At 37.2% G+C, this 22,107-nt stretch overlaps 1 protein-coding gene across 1 annotated transcript in view; it reads left to right on the top strand.

Annotated features, from left to right (window-relative positions):
* Window positions 1-22,107, top strand: part of LOC125276501 (adhesion G protein-coupled receptor A3) — a 160,000-nt gene that overhangs the window by 15,279 nt on the left and 122,614 nt on the right. Inside the window, exons 2-6 of the mRNA XM_048204028.1 lie at window positions 3,397-3,468; window positions 13,341-13,412; window positions 18,928-18,999; window positions 19,181-19,252; window positions 19,691-19,854. Of these exons, the coding sequence (XP_048059985.1) occupies window positions 3,397-3,468; window positions 13,341-13,412; window positions 18,928-18,999; window positions 19,181-19,252; window positions 19,691-19,854 (452 nt within the window). The remainder of the gene's footprint in view (window positions 1-3,396; window positions 3,469-13,340; window positions 13,413-18,927; window positions 19,000-19,180; window positions 19,253-19,690; window positions 19,855-22,107) is intronic.

Genomic DNA, 22,107 nt, shown 5'->3' with positions numbered 1-22,107 from the left:
ATCTATCTGTCTGTCTGTCTGTCTGTCTGTCTGTCTGTCTGTCTATCTATCTATCTGTCCGATCATCCATCCATCCATCCGTCTATCTATCTATCTGTCCGATCATCCATCCATCCATCCGTCTATCTATCTATCTATCTATCTATCTATCCAATCGTCCGTCTGTCCGTCCGTCCGTCTGTCTGTCTGTCTGTCTGTCTGTCTGTGTCTGTCTGTCTATCTATCTATCTATCCGATCATCCATCCATCCATCCGTCTATCTATCTATCTATATATCTATCTATCCAATCGTCCGTCCGTCCGTCCGTCCGTCTGTCTGTCTGTCTGTCTATCTATCTATCTAATCGTCCATCTGTCTGTCTATCTATCTATCTATCTATCTATCTATCCAATCGTCCGTCCGTCTGTCTGTCTGTCTATCTATCTATCTATCTATCTATCCGTCCGTCCATCTGTCTGTCTGTCCGTCCGTCCGTCCGTCCGTCCGTCCGTCCGTCGGTCGGTCGGTCGGTCTGTCTGTCTGTCTGTCTATCTATCCAATCGTCCGTCTATCTATCTATCTATCTATCTATCTATCTATCTATCTGTCTGTCTGTCTGTCTGTCTGTCTGTCTATCTATCTATCTGTCCGATCATCCATCCATCCATCCGTCTATCTATCTATCTATCTATCTATCTATCTATCCAATCGTCCGTCCGTCCGTCCGTCCGTCTGTCTGTCTGTCTATCTATCTAATCGTCCATCTGTCTGTCTATCTATCTATCTATCTATCTATCTATCTATCTATCTATCTATCTATCCAATCGTCCGTCTGTCTGTCTGTCTGTCTATCTATCTATCTATCTATCTAATCGTCCATCTGTCTGTCTGTCTGTTTGTCTATCTGTCTATCCAATCGTCCGTCCGTCTGTCTGTCTATCTATCCAATCATCCATCCATCCGTCTATCTATCTATCTATCTATCTATCTATCTATCTATCTATCTATCTATCTATCTATCCAATTGTCCATCTGTTCTCCCGTCCGCCCGCCCGCCCGTCTGTATCCGTCCGTCCGTCTGTCCATCATAAGGAAAACTGGGTTTGTCTAACATTATCTATCATCCCCTTTTGTAGATAGGCTCATCATAATGGATGATGACTTCGGGTTTGATTTTACCCCAAAATTTAACATATCTGACACAAAATTGTACATGCAAATCCACGTTTCTCTGCCTGGTTTCCAGTTGTTTCTGTGAATTGCATCAATCTAGTTCCTTTTTCCTTTAGCTTTCAGCAGTCTGTAAAAAATATTCTGATTTCTTGTTGAATCTGTTTGTAGTCAATCACACAACTCTTTCCCATTTTAGATGTGTTTTGTGTGTAATTCACTGCATTCTCACTGAACACCAATGCTGTCACTCAGGTGGTGTGACCGCAGTGACTCCGCCTACTGTGATGTCACGTGCATACCCTCTATTGACCTCGATGGTTCCATAAAGAACCTTTAACATTCACAGATTCTTTCCTTTGCACAAAAGGTTCTTTATAGTGGAAAAAGTTTCTTTAGATTATCGAAATGTTCTTCAAGTTTAAAAAAAAAAAAAAAAGGTTCTATTAAGAGCTGTTCACTGAAAGGTTCTACTGTGGCATTGCGAAAAACCCATTTTGGAACCTTAATTTTTAACAGTAATAATGCATGTTTTGGCAAGTAAATATTTTATGCAAACAGAAATATTGCATATTGCACACAGTTCACTGAATACTGCTAAAATAGTAAGAGTAGTTTGATAGTCACGTACACTATTTGTCTTTACAAAGTAGGGTCTTCCTGATGTCGGACTTTGCATACTGTATATGGGAATATGAAACAGCAATAGTGTGTGTGTGTGTGTGTGTGTGTGTGTGTGTGTGTGTCATAACCTTTAGCTGCTGGAAGAAATCACACACAAAGAGTGCAATGACATAGACCATTTGCTCCAGCGGTTCAAGAAAGATGATATTTAATTTGTCCCCGCATTCTCTCTCTGCTTATCCTTGGAGAACATAATTGATATTGTAAATAGAAAGTTGGAAGGATACTGTAGAGTTTCGGCATGCACTGTTTACATAATGTACAATTATGTTTTGCCTGCCATTTCCTGGATGTTAGACAGAGGCCTAGAAAAGGCATGTGGGAGCGAAGGACCTTGCGATCCGCACCACGACATGCTCAGCTTTGCTCAAACACTGAACTGGCTGTCGGTGTCGCAGTACATGCGCTTACAGGCTCAGACGCAGAGGAATAATGTGCTTGAATCTGCAGCACACAGACTGAGCATCAAAACTCTGTATCAGAAAACTTGTTAAAAATATAACATTTCAGATATCTCACTGTGCCATTTGACTTTCACAGCAGCTTTTCACAACACCATAAAATGATATTTTAACAGGTCGTATTCTGGAAATCACTAGTGACAGTCTTCTCACATTACCTCATTTTTCTGATGCCAGCAAACCCAAACACACATTGTGATACATTTCTTGATTCTGTCTTTCTGATTCTTCAGAGATCCGTGTGATTACTTAGTTTTATATGTGATTATTACTGGGGGTTTGTCTTTGATCGATATTTATAATCATTTTGCGTTGTCTTTGTCATGTGTGTCTTTGCTGTGTCCCCAAGGCCACGTGAGACTGAAACTGCCTCATCAGCTGTTCGAACACTGCATTGAATGCGTGACGGAGGTGATCTGTGCTGCGTTACTGCATTCACACATGATCACCATGAGAGATGCAGGAGCTTCATTATATGTGTTTGTGTGCGTTGAGAATCACACAAGGGTCTTGTCATCATGCATGTAAAGTAGACCCTCAAAAAAATGTATGACCAAAATCAGAATTTAGTATTTCATAATCATTACCCAACCGTGCCTTTATTATCTCTATGTAAATGCCTGTATTTTTGCTTAAACTGTTCTGATCAGAGTGAAATACTCTGTTGAGGGATATTGTTAAAAAGACTAAAGTTGATTTCTCATAGTGTTTCTGTAGCAACAGTAGAGCATGACACTAGCAATAACAAGGCCACAATAGGTCAACACATGAACTAATAATATGTGCATCTTGAAATCATTGTAAGTTGCTTTGGGTAAAAGTGTCTGATATGATATAAATACAACCCTTTATGAACAGTGGTCGTCATAACTAGTTTAAACCTTTAACAACTTCATATCCACAGCAAGTGTTTCTGGAGAAGTTTTGTTCTCATCGCTCTGACCACAAACAGCCACAAATACTCCAACAATATAAAGCAGGCAGGAGATTTACAGTCATATAAATTTTCCCTGTGGCTGTAAAGATGACGGTGTGTGTGTAAATCCTCAGATGGCAGCGCTTCGCCTGTATTTATGGCTTTGTGTTGTTGTGTCTCCTCAGGATCCTGAGCAACAATAAGATCTCGGCACTGAAGAATAACTCTTTCCTCGGCCTGAGAGCTCTGGAGAGACTGTGAGTACAATCACCATTTCCATCCCATTATAGATCTGTGTAGAGGAGACTGGAGCCTTGGCTCCAAGTCATGTAGTAATGTATATATCAATAACTATATGAAATGAGGCCCATCAATCACTAGAAATATGTGTTTTCATATCTGCTTCTAGTTCCAGGTGATTATCAGGTGTAAAGGTCTGTGTTTCAACACGCATATATCAGTGTTATCCAGATATCCGGAGGAGCCACCTGAAGCATGTGGCGTATTAAAGCAACAGTTCACCTGAACTCGTGATTTTAACCCTATAAAGCCTGACATATGAAATAATAGTCTGAAAAATCGGATGTTTTGAAATGGAACTGTTCCATTGAACCTTTAGACAACAATATATAAATCATATATATATATATATATATATAGTATGATATAGTGAGAATATGGAGGAAAAAACAGCTCTATTGTACATTTCGAGGTAAAGACGTCTTTGGGTTGACCCTGTCTGAGGTCTGCGATTGATTCGTCCTTCATCACTCCTTTATTTAAGCTCTTATCGTCCCTCCAGACGCGCTGCATTGAGCTGCTGATATTTTGCTTTCCGTGAGTTTCACCATGCAGAGTTAAAGCAGATAGAAATGATCAGATACGTGCAAAGGGCACGAGGCTTTTATTTAGTTCTTGTGTCAATGATGTGAGACGCTTCCTTGCAGTTCAGCTGGATGTGTGTGAATTCTGTGCCATTTCTGTGCATTAAACTCATCCCAGCTTCACCCTGATCTGTCAGTCTCACTAGCCGAGCCAGAGATCATTTTCATGCACTGGATGTCACTTTGGCTGAATGCATTACATCATTAGCAGGAGGAAACCATAGCACAATTTTTATGGTCTGAAAAATATATATTTGAATGTGTTAAAGTCATATTAATATAATGTATTAGAATTAATAGAATAATATATTAATATTAATAATATATAATAGCAATAGTTTTCCAGTGGTGTGGGTATATTTAATATATTACAGTAAAATTTATATATTAATATTAATAATATACAATAGCAACAGTTTTCTGATGTGATAAGTATATTTTTAATATATTAATTAAATTTATTATATTTAATATAATTTAATAATATATTAATATTAATAATATATAATAACAACAGTTTTCTGGTGGGATAAGTATATTTATTATATGTGTAGTAATAATAATATTTTAATATATTAAAATAATATTAATATATTATTATAATAATATATTATAAATTAATTTAAATACAAATATTAATAATAGCAACAGTTTTTCAGTAGGATGAGTATATTTAATGTATTAAAGTAATATTAATATATTAATATATAATATACTGTAAGTCATATATTAATATTAATAATATGCAACATCAACAATTATCTGGTGGCATATTTAATATATTAAAGTAATATTAATATAATTCATATAATAATATATTCGTTTTAATAATATATATTAGCAACAGTTTTCTAGTGAAATGAGTATATATAATATATTAAAGTAATATAGTATAATTCATATAATAATATTTTAATATTAATATATCATAGCAACAGTTTTCTGGTGGGATAAGTATATTTATTATATTAAAGTAATATTAATATATTCAATTAATATATTCAAATTCATATAATTTATTAATATGAATACATAATATTATTAATATACAAATTATATAAATTATTCATATATTATTAATTAATATTAATAATATATAATAGCAGCAGTTTTCCAGTGGGATTAGTATTGTGCACCAACAGAATTTAAATATTGTAATTATTTATCTCTTAAATCATTGATAGATGTTGAACAACAACAACAAACGCAGGACTTCATCAACAACAATAGTTTACAGAATATTTTCATCTCTTGATAAACTGAAATGTATTTGATGTATTGCAGGCGTTTAAGACTCTTCAGCACTTTATTGATGCAGTGATTTCGACGGGATCGCAGTCGCAGGAATTTGTCGATATCCCGATTCAAACTAGTGGCTGAAAAGCGACTCAAATGATCTCATCATTACGAAAACACAAGGTGGTTTTCACGGTTGTTTTCTTAAACTTGTTTTCACTTCATTTCAAATGGACCGACAGTTTTGTTTTCCCCGAAGGAAGCGCGGTCTGTGAGATTCCTGCGTGAAGCTCGCGGGAGGTTCAACCGTCTGCCTTTGATAAGTGAGGTGCCGTTTGGACTGAGGCGAGTTCAGTCCCTCTCCAGAGCCGCAGTATTCAGTATTCATTCAGCTGCTACTTCCTGTCTGAATGTGTCCGTCAGACGAGCCGCTCAAGGATCCTTCTGTGGCTCTCGCTGCTTTTTTGTCTCTGCTGTTGACAGGGTCTGTTTGAGAGCAGCTGCTGGTTTAACGCTTCGAGCTGCTCGGCGTCTGTCATGAGGACGCTGCAAATGTGATGAATGGATTCAGTGAGAGGAAATATGTGCCTGTTTTTATTAGCATTTATATCAGTTAATTGGGTCACTGACAAATTGTGACTAATTACTAAAAAAAGACCCAGTTTAATATTTGAAGGTCAGTTTAATCAGAGCAGAGCTGTCAGAGAGGAATTTATGATAAAATCTCTAAAGTGAATGCAGATTTTATGCTTTAAATCTACTGCAGAAATTTCATTTAATTATATGATTCATTACAATATGATTATATTGATATTAACATTAATAACTCACCACAATGTTTTCTAGTTAGCAGACTGCTTATCCATCCATTCATCCATCACTCCATCCATTCGTCTATCCATCCATCATCCCTCCATCCATCCATCCATTAATCCATCCATTCGTCCATCCATCCATCCATCCATCCCCCGTCCTTCTCTCCATCCATTCATCCATCCATCCATCCATCCATCCATCCATCATCCCTCCCTCCCTCCCTCCCTCCATCCATCATCCCTCCATCCATCCATCCATCCATCCATCCCCCGTCCTTCTCTCCATCCATTCATCCATCCATCCATCATCCCTCCCTCCCTCCCTCCCTCCCTCCATCCATCCATCCATGCATCCATCATCCCTCCCTCCATCCATCATCCCTCCATCCATCCCTCCATCCATCCATCCCCCGTCCTTCTCTCCATCCATCCATCCATCCATCCATCATCCCTCCATCCATTCATCCATCCATCCATCATCCCTCCCTCCCTCCATCCATCCATCCATCCATTGATCCATCATCCCTCCCTCCCTCCATCCATCCATCCATCCATCCATCATCCAATCATCCACTCATCCATCCATCCATCATCCCTCCCTCCATCCATCCATCCATCCATCCATCCCCCGTCCTTCTCTCCATCCATTCATCCATCCATCCATCATCCCTCCCTCCATCCATCCATCCATCATCCCTCCCTCCCTCCCTCCCTCCATCCATCCATCCCCATCCCTCTCTCCATCCGTCATCCATCCATCCCCCGTCCTTCTCTCCGTCCATTCATCCATCCATCCATCCATCCATCCATCCATCCATCATCCCTCCATCCATCCATCCATCATCCCTCCATCCCTCCCTCCCTCTATCCATCCATCCATCCATCCATCCTCATCCATCCATCCATCCCCGTCCCTCTCTCCATCCATCCATCATCCCTCCATCCCTCCCTCCATCCATCCATCCCCCGTCCATAAATTTATCCATTCGTCCATCCATCCATCATCCCTCCATCCCTCTCTCCGTCCATTCATCCATCAATCCATCCATCCATCCCCCATCCCTCTCTCCATCCATTCATCCATCAATCCATCCATAAATCCATCCATTCGTCCATCCATCCATCCATCATCCCTCCCACCCTCCCTCCATCCATCCATCCATCCATCATCCCTCCCACCCTCCCTCCCTCCATCCATCCATCCATCCATCCATCCATCCCCCGTCCCTCTCTCCATCCATTCATCCATCAATCCATCCATAAATCCATCCATCCATCCATCATCCCTCCATCCCTTCCTCCATACATCCATCCATACATCCATCTATTCATCCATCCATACATCCATCCATCTATCATCCATCCATCCATCCATCATCCCTCCATCATCCATCCATCCCTCCTTCCATCCATCCATCACCCATTCATCCGTCCATCCTTCCATCCAATCATCCATCCATCCATCACCCATTCATTCATCCATCCATCCATTCATCCAACCATCCATCCATTTATCATCCCTCCCTCTCTCCATCCATCCCTCTGTCCATCCCTCCCTCCATCCATCATCTCTCCATCCCTCCCTCCCTCCCTCCATACATACATACATACATACATAATCCCTCTGTCCATCATCCATCCATCCCTTTGTCCATCCATCATCCATCCATCCATCATCCATTCGTCTCTCCCTCCGTCCATCCATCCGTCCCTCCATCATCCAATCCTCCATCCATCATCCATCCATCCATCATCTATTCGTCTCTCCCTCCCTCCGTCCATCCATCCATCCATCCCTCCATCATCCAACCCTCCATCCATCCATCCATCCATCCATCCATCCATCCATCCACACTGTATCATATTTTCAAAAGTGTGTTTAGCATTAATTCCAGCAAAGTATATCAACATTTGCAGGGAACTTACCAACATTTGCTAGCGCTCTTACCATGTTGACTTGAGCTATCAGGGCTCTAAGCTGAATTTAATTTAAATCGTCAACAACAGAAAACTCTCAGACCACAATCACATGCATGTAGTGTTTTACATTATTTTCCTTCTTCCTGTCAAGTTCATTGAGTTAGTGGTGAAACAGCACATTTGGGCCTGAGAGACAGTGATGTATCAGAGGTCATCAGTCACCATAAATCTGGCTCTCAACTCAAGCAGTTCCACTGAGAGCTCTTTATAATGGCTGACCCTGTTATTGGAAGGAAACTGCAACAGGAAGTGGACTCATAGATGACCTTTTTACACCAGCTAGGTTTCCTGTCCAGCTCAGAACAGCAGCAGCAATTGTAGACGTTGTTGTTGTTGTGTGTCTGTGTGTGTGTGTGTTTCTCTTAGTCTCTGAATAGCATCTTTATTTACAGTCACAATTAGACTGATGAGAACTGGCTCAGTTAGTAGGACACACACCGGAGCTCTGACCCCAATCTTGCTTTAGTGTCACCGTCATTTCCAGTAACTCAGCATCATTACACAATAAAAGCCCTTTCAGTGCTTGTGCCATTGTGACTGAAAGTTTTATTTTACTCTCCCAGAGGAAATCTTTATTGTTTACCGTCTGCTCATTCACTTTAGAAAACTTTAGAAAGTTCTCAGTCTTTTCATGAATGAACAAACTTTGTCTCGGATGTTTCTCCTGAAAATTCCCTTGTAAGGAATACAGTGAAAGTATAGCAGCTCAGACCATTTGGCTTCAGGAGAATATGATGAGAAATGTTCACATTGAGATTTTTTATTGCAGATGTAGTTTCTTGGCAAATCTGAGCACATTTTGAGAGATTGTTGAGGTTTTTGCTGAAACTTTAGAGGAACTTAATCTCACTGCTAAGAGAAACAGTTGAGATACTCATTTGTAATGTTACAAGATTTATTTTTCTTTTCAAGATTTCTAAGACAATCACACGTGTTGCTTCTTTTTCAAGTAATTTCAGAACAAAAGCACGTCAACTTTGGTCATCAATTTAATTATGAGATAAACATATTTTGTAATCAGCTCATTATGAGACATTTACAAGTCTCTTGTCATAATTTTGCCTTCTTAAAAGCTGTTTAAATCCATTTACAGTTGCTCATTTTTTGTAACCAATCACTGTCCAGCTCAGAATCACTGAAGGGGCCAATCAGAGTTCAGCCCCACCCCTAGCCCCGCCTCCTTTGTGATCTGTCTTTGCTACTGGTTGTTGAAGCAGCATTTGAATGCGCTCGCTGTTTTCTCCCTTCCTGTTTTATCATGTTGTACAGGACGTGATGTGACACTTCACAGAAGCACATTTAGACATTTAGTCTTTCTCAGCAGAAGTAGATTGTTTAAACATGTAGCACTTTCTCAACATGACGTGGTGTTTTAGTGAAATCATCCCCCTCAGAAGTGTCATTAAAACGCTGCTGGATTCTCACTAATGAGAGACTTTCAGCTCTGCTCTCTGTCAAACTCTTCCACAGCGTCTGCCGTTTGTTAGTTTAGTTTTAATCCACTCGTACGCTCCATTAATTGTCTTGAAGAAACACGCATTCATTCCATTCCGGCACGTTTCTGAAAGGCCTACACATGTGAGCGTGACAATTAGGATATAAATCTACACATTAGTGTCATGTGCGAGCCACGCCGCCACCTTTAGCTCAGGCTGAACGGATTCCCCTGTAGATATCATGGGTTACGGAAGATAATTACTGGCTGCTGAAGTTTATCAGGTGTTTAACTCTCTGCTGAGACTATAAAGTCAGTACAGACCAGAGGAAATCATCTAGATGTCAAACAGGCTTTAATTTGAAAAACTTTACAGCAGTGAGTCGAGCCAGCTAAGAGACGCACAACACAAATCTGAGTCTCTTATGCTGCAGAACATGATTTTCAAAATTAAGTGAATTTATGCTTTAAAACAATTTTTTAATTTAATTAAATTTTTTATTATTATTTTTTTTTATTTTCTAATTTAGTATTTTTTGTTTTTTCCATTACAAATATCTAAAAATCTATTATTGAATAAATATGCATATAATTGAGCATCAAAATTATCTTTTATAAGATATTAATTCTTTATTTCCAAAAAAAAAAAAAAAAAACAAAAAAAAAACAATTAAGTGACTTTATGCTCAAAACAAGAAGAAAAAAACTGTCAGTGAGGTCAGAAAAATCTTGTTTTTCCTCTCAGTTTATTTTTATCAGAGATTTTTTCTTGTTTTAAGCATAAACTCACTTAATTTTGATTTAATTTGAAACAAAACTTAATATCTTCAGTCATTTTGTTTCTCCAGTAAATGTATCTTGATTTAAGAATGTTTAGATATTTGTGCTGGAAAACAAGACAAAAACACTGAGGAAGAACATCTTTTTTTGCAGTTGTAGTAAATTGTCTTTTCTATTCTGAGTTAAATGAATTAAAGGAACCCTATTAAGGCAAATAATTTTGAAGTATGCATGGCATTTGTGTTTGCGTCTTGATCAACACAGATGCATATCAGATGATTGATGGCACTTTTAAGACCATGAAATATTGCGTATGAACGTTTTTGAAAGATGGCATGCAAACTTCCTTTGCGCTCTGGAAACGAGTGGGATGAACAGAAAAGTTTAATGGTGCTGAACAAAAGTGTTTCCGAACTTACCGTTTCACTGGAGTCACACACCATTTGAGCCGGACAGAAGCCATTTGTCAGCAGTAATGACCGTCACACTTGAGCGTTAAATATTTCACATTAACCACATTTAATCAATCCAAAAGCGCTGAGAACTGTGATTTATAACCAGATGAATGATTTGAAATGCATATCTAGGATGTTTTGTTTTTGAAAAGCTTCTAAAAACATTCAGTTGTTACTAGTTGCTTCGCAAATAATCAAACAGGAAACCAGAAGGCCTCTGATCTTCCAAGAAAGAAGGATTATGAAAGGTCAAAAGTCTGTCTTGTGACATTTTTTCCTGCACGGCTTGTCCGCAGATGTGTGTGAGCTGGACTCATTGTGTACAGACATGTGGAGGGTCTCCTGTCACTCCCCTCAGACACAGGAAACCCTGCGACACAATTTCAGGAAGTTTGTTTTGGCCTCAGAGGAAAGCCAGGAGTCATATCATGATATCGTGTCATGTATTTATAGTGCACTTGGACTGAGACAGTCAGTCAGAGCTGAACACACAGAGGTTTGAGGTGTTTATGTATGGCTGGAAGTGTGGAGTTATACAATTTAAGAAGAAAAGTTCTATATGGAATCTTAAAGGGTTCCGTCACACGCTTCATATATAGAACCTTTTAGGGCTTTCCATTATGTGATCATTTTATTGGAATTAATTTTGTTTTAACTAATTTGTATTTTTTTTATTAAATTTTATGAATTAAACCACTTGTAAACTTGTTTACAAGTGGTTTATATATATTTTTATATATATATATATATATATATATATATATATATATATATATATATATATATATATATATATATATATATATATATATATATATATTTTTTTTTTTTTTTTTTTTTTTTTTTTTTTTTTTTCTCATTAATGTACACACAGCACCCCATATTGACAGAAAAACACAGAATTGTTGACATTTTTGCAGATTTATTAAAAAAGAAAAACTGAAACATCACATGGTCCTAAGTATTCAGACCCTTTGCTGTGACACTCATATATTTAACTCAGGTGCTGTCCATTTCTTCTGATCATCCTTGAGATGGTTCTACACCTTCATTTGAGTCCAGCTGTGTTTGATTATACTGATTGGACTTGATTAGGAAAGCCACACAGCTGTCTATATAAGACCTTACAGCTCACAGTGCATGTCAGAGCAAATGAGAATCATGAGGTCAAAGGAACTGTCTGAAGAGCTCAGAGACAGAATTGTGGCAAGGCACAGATCTGGCCAAGGTTACAAAAAAAAATTCTGCTGCACTTAAGGTTCCTGAGAGCACAGTGGCCTCCATAATCCTTAAATGGAAGATGTTTGGGACGACCAGAACCCTTCCTAGAGCTGGCCGTCCGGCCAAACTGAGCTATCGGGGGAGAAGAGCCTTGGTGAGAGAGGTAAAGAAGAACCCAAAGATCACTGTGGCTGAGCTCCAGAGATGCAGTCGGGAGATGGGAGAAAGTTGTAGAAAGTCAACCATCACTGCAGCCCTCCACCAGTCGGGGCTTTATGGCAGAGTGGCCCGACGGAAGCCTCTCCTCAGTGCACAGACACATGAAAGCCCGCATGGAGTTTGCCAAGATGGTGAGAAATAAGATTCTCTGGTCTGATGAGACCAAGATAGAACTTTTTGGCCTTAATTCTAAGCGGTATGTGTGGAGAAAACCAGGCACTGCTCATCACCTGTCCAATACAGTCCTAACAGTGAAGCATGGTGGTGGCAGCATCATGCTGTGGGGGTGTTTTTCAGCAGCAGGGACAGGACGACTGGTTGCAATCGAGGGAAAGATGAATGCGGCCAAGTACAGGGATATCCTGGACGAAAACCTTCTCCAGAGTGCTCAGGACCTCAGACTGGGCCGAAGGTTTACCTTCCAACAAGACAATCTGCTTTCTTTTTTAATAAATCTGCAATAATGTAAACAATTCTGTGTTTTTCTGTCAATATGGGGTGCTGTGTGTACATTAATGAGGAAAAAAATGAACTTAAATGATTTTAGCAAATGGCTGCAATATAACAAAGAGTGAAAAATTTAAGAGGGTCTGAATACTTTCCGTACCCACTGTATTTATATATATATATATATATATATATATATATATATATATATAATTATGTGTTTATATACATTTTTTTTTCTTTTTTTCAAACACACTACCGTTCAAAGTTTGGGGTAATATTATGAATAATTTGAAATAAGAGTTTTCTATTTGAAAATATATTATAAAATTTAATTTATTCCTGTGATCAAAGCTGGATTTTCAGCATCATTACTCCAGTCTTCAGTGTCACAAGATCCTATAGAAATCATTGATTTGAAATATAAATATTTTGTAACATTATAAATATTTTTACTTTGATCAATTTAATTTGTGCTTGCTGAATAAAATATTAATTTCTTAAAAAAAAAATCCTACTGACCCCAAGCTTTTGTATGGTAGTATTTATTGTTTGTGTATATATTGTGAACTGTTCTTTCGCTTATACTGCTTTGTCATGTATCTCTCTGTCTCTCTCGCTGATATCTCTCTTCTCTCTCTCTCTCTCTGTCTTTAGGGATCTCAGAAGTAATCTCATCAGCAGAATCGCCCCCGGTGCGTTTCATGGCCTGACGGCTCTGAAGAGATTGTAAGTATGATTATGACCTCGGAAATGTGCATGAAAACCTGCAGTCATCGTGTTTTCTTGATGTTACAATGTTCTAGAAATGTTTCTAGAACTAGAATCTCTTATCATATGACCAACAGTTTCCATTGTAATCCCGGGATTCCTTAAACCGTTCCTTAAATATGTAATCCCATATTTTACACATTCAATATGTTCTGACTGGCTGTGATAACATATAAATTACTTGATGCTGGAAACACAAACCCTTTAGATTTAAATTAAGACATTAAGTGCTTATTTATATTATTTAAAACATTATGAAACTTTTTTGTTCATGGGGGCTAAAAACTTATTATTTTTTACTCTGTTACTTCACTCAGTACAAATTTCTAAACATTAATAAAATCAAGAAATATTTAACTGAGAAGCAAAATGACTCCAGGTATTAAGTATTGTTTTCTATAAAAATTAAGTGAGTTTTTGCTTAAAAATGGCATTTTTAGGGCAGATTAGATCAGGAAAATAATCTTAATCTCTCCTGGCAGATATTTGTTAAATCATAAACTAATTTAATTTTCATATATTTTTATCTTCTTATGACTTAATATCTTCAGTCATTTTGCTTCTCCAGTAAATGTATCTTGATTTAAGAATGTTTAGATATTTGTACTGGAAAACAGTGTGAAAGTTACCCACAGTATAGGTGATTCAGGTTTTATTGAAACATTTGGTGCTCAGAAAGTAGCAAAACTATGTAAGATTTGTATACTATTCTGTACTGTTTAAATAGGTCATAATACAAGGAATATGATTTTTTTTCACTGTACTATTAATAACTACTGTAAGCTTCAGAGCCCAAAACTTTCTTTCCAGTCCAAAACAAACATATAATGAAGCTAAACTGCAAAAATGATCTCTGCAACTTTTTACGTCACACATACAAATCAGTTAACACAAGCCCATATTTACATCGATATATTTTTTATGCAAATTATAGGATATTGCATAAACTACACAAAGGTGTGAATAAAAATGCACATTACTTAAATGACTTTTTTTTTCCATTTAATAAGTAGACATACTCATAAACTATGATGGAAACATTTATTCCTGAAGGCGTTGAGTCATGTGACTGAATAATTTACTCATATAATTGGCTACTAGTAACTGTTAAAGGTGCCCTAAAACGTTCTTTCACAAAATGTAATATAAGTCTAAGGTGTCCCCTGAATGTGTCTGTGAAGTTTCAGCTCAAAATACCCCATATATTTTTTTAAATTAATTTTTTTAACTGCCTATTTTGGGGCATCATTAACTATGCACCGATTCAGGCTGCGGCCCCTTTAAATCTCGTGCTCCCTGCCCCCCGAGCTCTCGACTATAATACAGTGCATAAACAAAGTTCACACAGCTAATATAACCCTCAAATGGATCTTTACAAGATGTTCGTCATTCATGCTGTATGCATGCTTCTGATCATGTGAGTATAGTATTTATTTGGATGTTTACATTTGATTCTGAATGAGTTTGATGGTGCTCCGTGGCTAAAGCTAACATTACACACCGTTGGAGAGATTTATAAAGAATGAAGTTGTGTTTATGAATTATACAGACTGCAAGTGTTTAAAAATGAAAATTGCGACGGCTCTCTTGTCTCCGTGAATACAGTAATAAAGGATGGTAACTTTAACCACATTTAACAGTACATTAGCAACATGCTAACGAAACATTTAGAAAGACAATTTACAAATATCACTAAAAATATCATGTAATCATGGATCATGTCAGTTATTATTGCTCCATCTGCCATTTTTCGCTATTGTTCTTGCTTGCTTACCTAGTCTGATGATTCAGCTGTGCACAGATCCAGACGTTAATACTGGCTGCCATGGGCTGGCATATGCAAATATTGGGGGCGTACATATTAATGATCCCGACTGTTACGTAACAGTCGGTGTTATGTTGAGATCCGCCTGTTCTTCGGAGGTCTTTTAAACAAATGAGATTTATATAAGAAGGAGGAAACAATGGAGTTTGAGACTCACTGTATGTTATTTCCATGTACTGAACTCTTGTTATTCAACTATGCCAAGATAAATTCAATTTTTAATTCTAGGGCACCTTTATGTTTGGCCGAGCACCTTGTTTCTAAACCGCAAGTTATTATTACATTTATTTTGTTTAATTGGACAGGAAATGGAAATTAATTTGCATAAAAAAGGTGTAAAAAATGGAACTTTAGTGATTTTCAAAGTTTTTCAGAAGTATTTGCAATAAAAGTAAAAGCAGAGCCAGAAGCACCACAGCTAACAATATGTTCTTATAGAACATTTTGCTACTGTTTCCATTAAAAAAAGTTACTTCTGAATATTCTCTGAACATTCAAAACAACAAAAGGTTTTAAAAACGCATTTTCTTGGTTGTACGAACGTTAAGGGAACATTCCATTTTATCATTTTGCAAACATTATTGGAACTTTACTTTTGAATGTTCTCTGAACATTCCGAAACAAGTTGCAACCTTTAAAAACCGTTAGACAAACCTCCAACTAAACGTTTCATAACATTGCGTGACAGATGTGTTTTGTGCTAACGTTTTGAGAACATTATTAAAGACCACTTTGAACATTACTGGAAGAGTGTTTGTTTGAAACTTTGAGAAAACTTCAGCTAAAGGTCTGAGATCATTCCCTGTTAGCTGGGATAGCTGGGAAAATATGTTCTTAAACTTTTACATTTGATTCCCCATTTGTGAATATTAGGTCACACATCTTTATGCAACACCCTTCAGAATCAGAGCCGAAGCCGATCTGAAGGTTAATTCTGTTGTGAAGAGGCTTTTAGCATCTCAACGCACAGATGTGGCAGGAGAAACGGGAGCCGTGTGGACGGTTTAATGTGACACTGATTGGTGGATTTGAGCGGCTGATTGTGGATGTGTGTGTGCCAGGCTGCTGTACGCGTATAATTTAAGCGGCAGGTCTAATTTAAGAGCTCGCAACCGATGATTACAGCACTGAACTGAACCGCTCCCACTGCACCGCAGCAGCGCATGTTTCTCATTACAGCGGGCATGAAACCACACACACAACACACCACAGCTGCCGAGTTATGCTTCACGTCGAGTTATTGAATGGAAGGTTTGTTCGTATCACTGGAGGTTCGTCGCTGCGGTTGCCAAACGTTCAGGATCTGCGCCGGTCGTGGGTTCAGTCTCAAGTAGGAGTAATTGGCGAGTTACTAAGATTAGAGTCCAGCTCCTAAAGCACTTAACCCTTATTTTCCTCAAGGGTCCCGTTACCTCAGTGAACGTCTCTTTAGATGAAATGTGCCTGATAAAGAGTAACCGGGTCATTTATGGATGCAGAAACCGGGTGTTCAGCGGTTGCTCTTTCATTGCTCGAGTGATTTAATGGAGACTCGGTTGTGTTTAATGTAAACTCTGTCTCAGATGTTTCTCCCGCTAATTTAACAGCAGAAATAAAAATATAGAAAGGAGTCAATATTTCACATAGTCATATAATAGTCAGATCATTTGATCTTGGAAGCAGTGCTATTATTGTTAACTAAAACTTAAAAATGATTTTAATGATTAAGCTGACATAAATTTAAAATAAAAATAAAAAAATAAATAAAAATAAGTCAAATCCAATATAAATATTAGATGTAACACTTAAACTTAAATGAAAGTTAGAAAAGGCAACTAACTGAAATAAAGTATATTACTAAAATTGCTAAAAGTAAAATTCCAGTAAATAATAAATAAAACCTATATATATATATATATATATATATATATATATATATATATATATATATATACTATATAAATACTGTATATATATATATATATATAAATACAAAAGCACATAACACAATTACTAAAGGTTAAATTAAAACTGAAAATATGAAAATAAAAGTGAATAATAAGTATATTAATATAATACTATAATAGCAAATAAATAATTCTAAAATAACCCTGCTAGGAAGAATTTGATGAGAAATGTTCATATTGAGTTTATACGATTTGAGACATTGTTGAGATCTTCTGAAACTCTAGAGGAGACACATGTGAGATTACTGGGGTCTGTTTTTCATGAGAAGCAGGAGACTTCAACAGAAGACTCAATTTGCTCTCCATTTAATCTTTATTAAAGAGATATTAAAGAGGTTTTAATAACAGAACATTCTGGCAACCACCTGAGCAATGTTAGATTACCACATCAACTGCATAGCAACACCTTGGCAACTACTTGAGCAACTACAACAACTGCATAGCAATGCCTTGGCAACCACTTGAGCAATGCTTTAAACCATTAGATCACCACAATAACTGCATAGCAATACCTTGGTAACCACCTGAGCAATGCTTTAAAACCAGTAATTCCTTGGCAATCACATGAGCAATGCTTTAAAACCATTAGATCGCCATAGCAACTTCATAGTAACACCTTGGCAACAACCTGAACAAGGCTTTAAAACCATTAGATCGCCACAGCAACAGCATAGTAACACCTTAGCAGCTACCTGAGCAATGCTTCAAAACTGTTAGATCATATCAACTGCAGAGTGACACCTTGGCAACCACCTGAGCAATGCTTTAAAATCATTAGATCACCACAGCAACAGCATAGTAACACCTTGGCAACCACATAAGCAATGCTTTAAAACCATTAGATCACCACAGCAACAGCATAGTAACACCTTGGCAACTACCTAAGCAATGCTTTAAAACTGTTACAGTAGTTCACCATAGTAACTGCATAGTAACACCTTGACAACCACCCGGGCAATGCTTTAAAACCATTTGGTCACCATAGCAACTGCACAGTAACACCTTGACAACCACCCGGGCAATACTTTAAAACAATTAGATCACCATAGCAACTGCATAACAATGCCTTGGCAACCACCTGCACAATGCTTTAAAACCATTAGATCAGCAACTGCATAGTAACCCCTTGGCAACCACCTAAGCAATGCTTTAAAACCATTAGGTCACCATAGCACCTGGATATAAACGCCTTGGCAACTACCTGAGCAATGTTTTAAAACCATTAGATCACTACAGCAACTACATCGTAAAGCCTTGGCAACCACCTGAGTAATGTTTTAAAACCATTAGATCACCACAGGAAATGCATAGTAACGCTTTGGCAACCCCCTGAGCAATTAGATCACCACAACAACTGCATAGTAACGCCTTGGCAACCACCAGTTATTACAGTGAGTTTTGCACAGGGAAGAATTAGATTTTTCTATTCTGTGAAGTTGTTTATGTGTTTGTGTCTGGGTTAATGTGTTGTTTAGTAATCTCGCTGATCCAGAGGTCAGGTCAGGAAAGGTCAACACTGGTATCGAAATAAATAACTTTGTTAGTGGAGTGTTTATGCTCAAACATTCACACAGTTCTTTATATATTCAGAATCCAGTTTGAAGGTTTTGATGCTAGTGTTTGATGTCAGATCATTTATCTCAGCTGACAGACTGTGTGTGTGTGTGTCTGTGTCTATGTCTGTGTGTGTGTGTTTCCTCAGGGATCTTTCCAGCAACAGGATTGGCTGCTTCTCTGCTGATATGTTTCTTGACCTTGGCCGCCTCTCCAAACTGTGAGTGCGGTTTCTTTTTCCCTCTCTCTGTGTGTATATATATATATATATATATATCTTTATCTCTCTCTTATGAGCACTTGGACCTGTTTATCGCTAATAATTTATGTTCTAGTTGTGTTTTAATGCCTTGGCATGAATTGTCTTAGAGGTTTTTGTGTAACGTCTTTGTGTCTTTCAGGAACCTGTCTGGGAATATTTTCTCCACACTGCCGGAGGGGCTTTTCACACACGTGCCTTCCCTCAGAGCGCTGTAAGATTTGCACTATTTTGTACGTGTAAATCTGTTAAAATGGGTCATGATTTGATTGTACTATGAAAAACTACTGAAAGTTTCAGAGCTCAAAATTCTCTTTCCAGTCCAAGATGAACAATAATTGAAGCTAAACTGCAAAAATGAGTTCCCACACATGTTTCTGATGAAAATTTCTGATGAAAACCCCACAAAGATAATGTTCATCAATTATGAAACATTAAATTTCAGCTCTAAGAAGACAATAGTGTCATTATTCAGATCACTTCAGTTAAATGTTGATTCAGTCCAGTTCAATAACCGTGTCATTGTTGCAAAGTTAGTGTTGTTACTCAGTTTAGTTCAAATTCTGTTCTTATCTAATAGTGTCAGTGCATTAAATTGATAATATTACTGAATATGAATGATTTTTTAAAGCTTGTTGTTGTGTGTTTCCAGGAGCATGGGCACAGACTATCTGTTCTGTGATTGTCAGCTGCGCTGGTTGTTGTCGTGGGTCAGGATTCAGTCTGTGCGTGTGGGCAATGAATCCGTATGTGTGTATCCGAGCCGTCTACATGGACTGGAGCTCCGCAGCCTTCAGGAACACCAGCTCACCTGTGGTAAGACTTGACACAATATTACTCTGCAATGCTAAAATAATGTAAATAGATTAAATATATATTTGGTGAATTTTATTATCTTGAGTGATAAAATTTACGTAGGAATTTAGTAAGAGTCAATTATTCCCACTGATGACGTTGTTTTTGTGTGTATTATTGTAGCATGCGATTCACTAAAGGAATTAGGCAAACAGGTGATGCACAAACACGCCCACACTTTTCTGTTAATCCGATTCGATTTATAATAAGCCTCATTTGCATAGCTGAAGTTTGCATTGACCATTGGACAAAAATGTAATGATTTTAGAGATCCAACTCTAAAAATCTTTTTGCAATTTAAAGTGCTGCAAATACATGTCATGCAAGTACATCTGAATAGAATAGACTTGTTTATATAGACTGCAAGATTAATTTTAATAAATTATATGAAATAATAAATATTTATTTAGATTTTACAGTTGCAAACCTTTATTTTTTTGCGTTTTTTGAAGAAAAAAAAAATAGTGCAAAAACATCCCCACAAGAATTATGCAAACTTTGCATGTGTTGTGTGTAGAGATGCACAGATGTATCGGCCAACAATCAGTATTGATAAAATCGGCTGATTGTTTAAAAAGAGCCGATGATCAGGGCCAATTATATCTGTCAATCAAAAGGGGGGGGGGGATTTAGCTCATTATTTGTGTTGAATTTAGCTCTTTTTGATGATATGAATCACCCGTAGTTCAAGCCAGGGTTGCCAGGTTTTTGCAACATCAAACATTATTTGTTTAGCGTTTCCCATCCAATGACAAAGAGCTCTGTGCTTTGTTACTCCTGATAAGAAACAAAGTCTCAGTTTTCAAATTCTGTCCATTTTAACACGAAATTTAAACAATACATGCTGTTCTGACGCTCTTAAATGTGACATGACATCGTTGTAGAGCAAGTGGCAGCATGGAGCGTGAGTCTTTTCTTCCACATTAATAGTTATATCTCAAAAAACATGCATGAACATGAAAAGGTATATTGAAAGATACAGTATAACTTACCAGAATGTATCATGCCTCATCTAATCACTAATCTGTGTTTCAACCGCTGAAATACAGTTGAAATACATATCATTTTGAATAATCAGCTATCGGTATCGGCAGAGGAATTTAGTATCGGTGCATCTCTAGTTGTGTGTTGAAAAAAATGAAATGAAAAATGAAAATCAGGTAAACCACAAACCCGATTCAATTCACAATGATCCTCATTTGCATAGCTGATGTTTGCATAGTTCATATAAACTGCAACAGAAAAATTTATTTTTATGAATTAAATAAGTAATTAAAAATTTTAAATTTTACTGTTGAAAACCTTCATTTTTTTTCACATTTTGCATTTTTAATAATATATATATATATATATATATATATATATATATATATATATATATATATATATATATATATATATATATATATATATTATTATTATTGCACAAACACACCCACATTTTTTTTTGTCAGAATTCATTTAGTAAGAATGAATTCTGAATTATGCGTTTGTTGTGTGCATTATTTTGGCATGCAATTCACAATAAGCCTCATTTGCATAGCTGGAGTTGCAGTAAATTTGCATTGATTAATGGACAAAAATGTAATGTTAGAAAACAGTCCCAACTCTGAGATCATTTTGGATGAACCTTGTGTGAAATATCACATACTGTATATAGCCAACTGCACATTAGCTGTAAATGAATGTAAAAATGCTTTAGATAGATGATTTATCATGCTATTTTGTGCTGCACATTCTGACAGACGTGCTGTTAAACTTAAGTATCTGTATCTCGTGGCCCTTGTGGCTTATTGCTTTATTTTATGTTAACAGAACAGCTCATAATGCTGTGTGTCATACAGAGGTACGTGTAGTTTAAATGAATTGGCACGTTTCATATAAGTGTATTGCCAGCATTACTCTACGTATTCGCACTGCAGAGAGTGTTTGTGATTTTTGGCACCGCTGGAATCATCTTTTACAGAATTACAGCAGTTATTTTCACAGAGCTTCAGTAGCACACTAAAACTCATGCCAGCTCACTCATCCACTGGATCCGCCGTCCCAAGGCTCAGTTTGACGCTCATTATGTCTGTGTGGTTTTCTGTAGCGCGCTGTGCTGTGTGTTTGGGTGAAGTATTATTGAAACATAAGATCACTAACAGAAGCGCTCTCGGGACGTTTATTACATGTACAATTTACATTGGCAGTGTGTTTCAGAAACCAACATTA

The sequence above is a fragment of the Megalobrama amblycephala genome, linkage group LG10 (assembly GCF_018812025.1).
Source record: "Megalobrama amblycephala isolate DHTTF-2021 linkage group LG10, ASM1881202v1, whole genome shotgun sequence".
NCBI classification, from domain to species: Eukaryota; Metazoa; Chordata; class Actinopteri; order Cypriniformes; family Xenocyprididae; genus Megalobrama; species Megalobrama amblycephala.
Note: the sequence above shows the minus strand (reverse complement) of the source record. Positions and strands in the feature narration are given on the sequence as shown.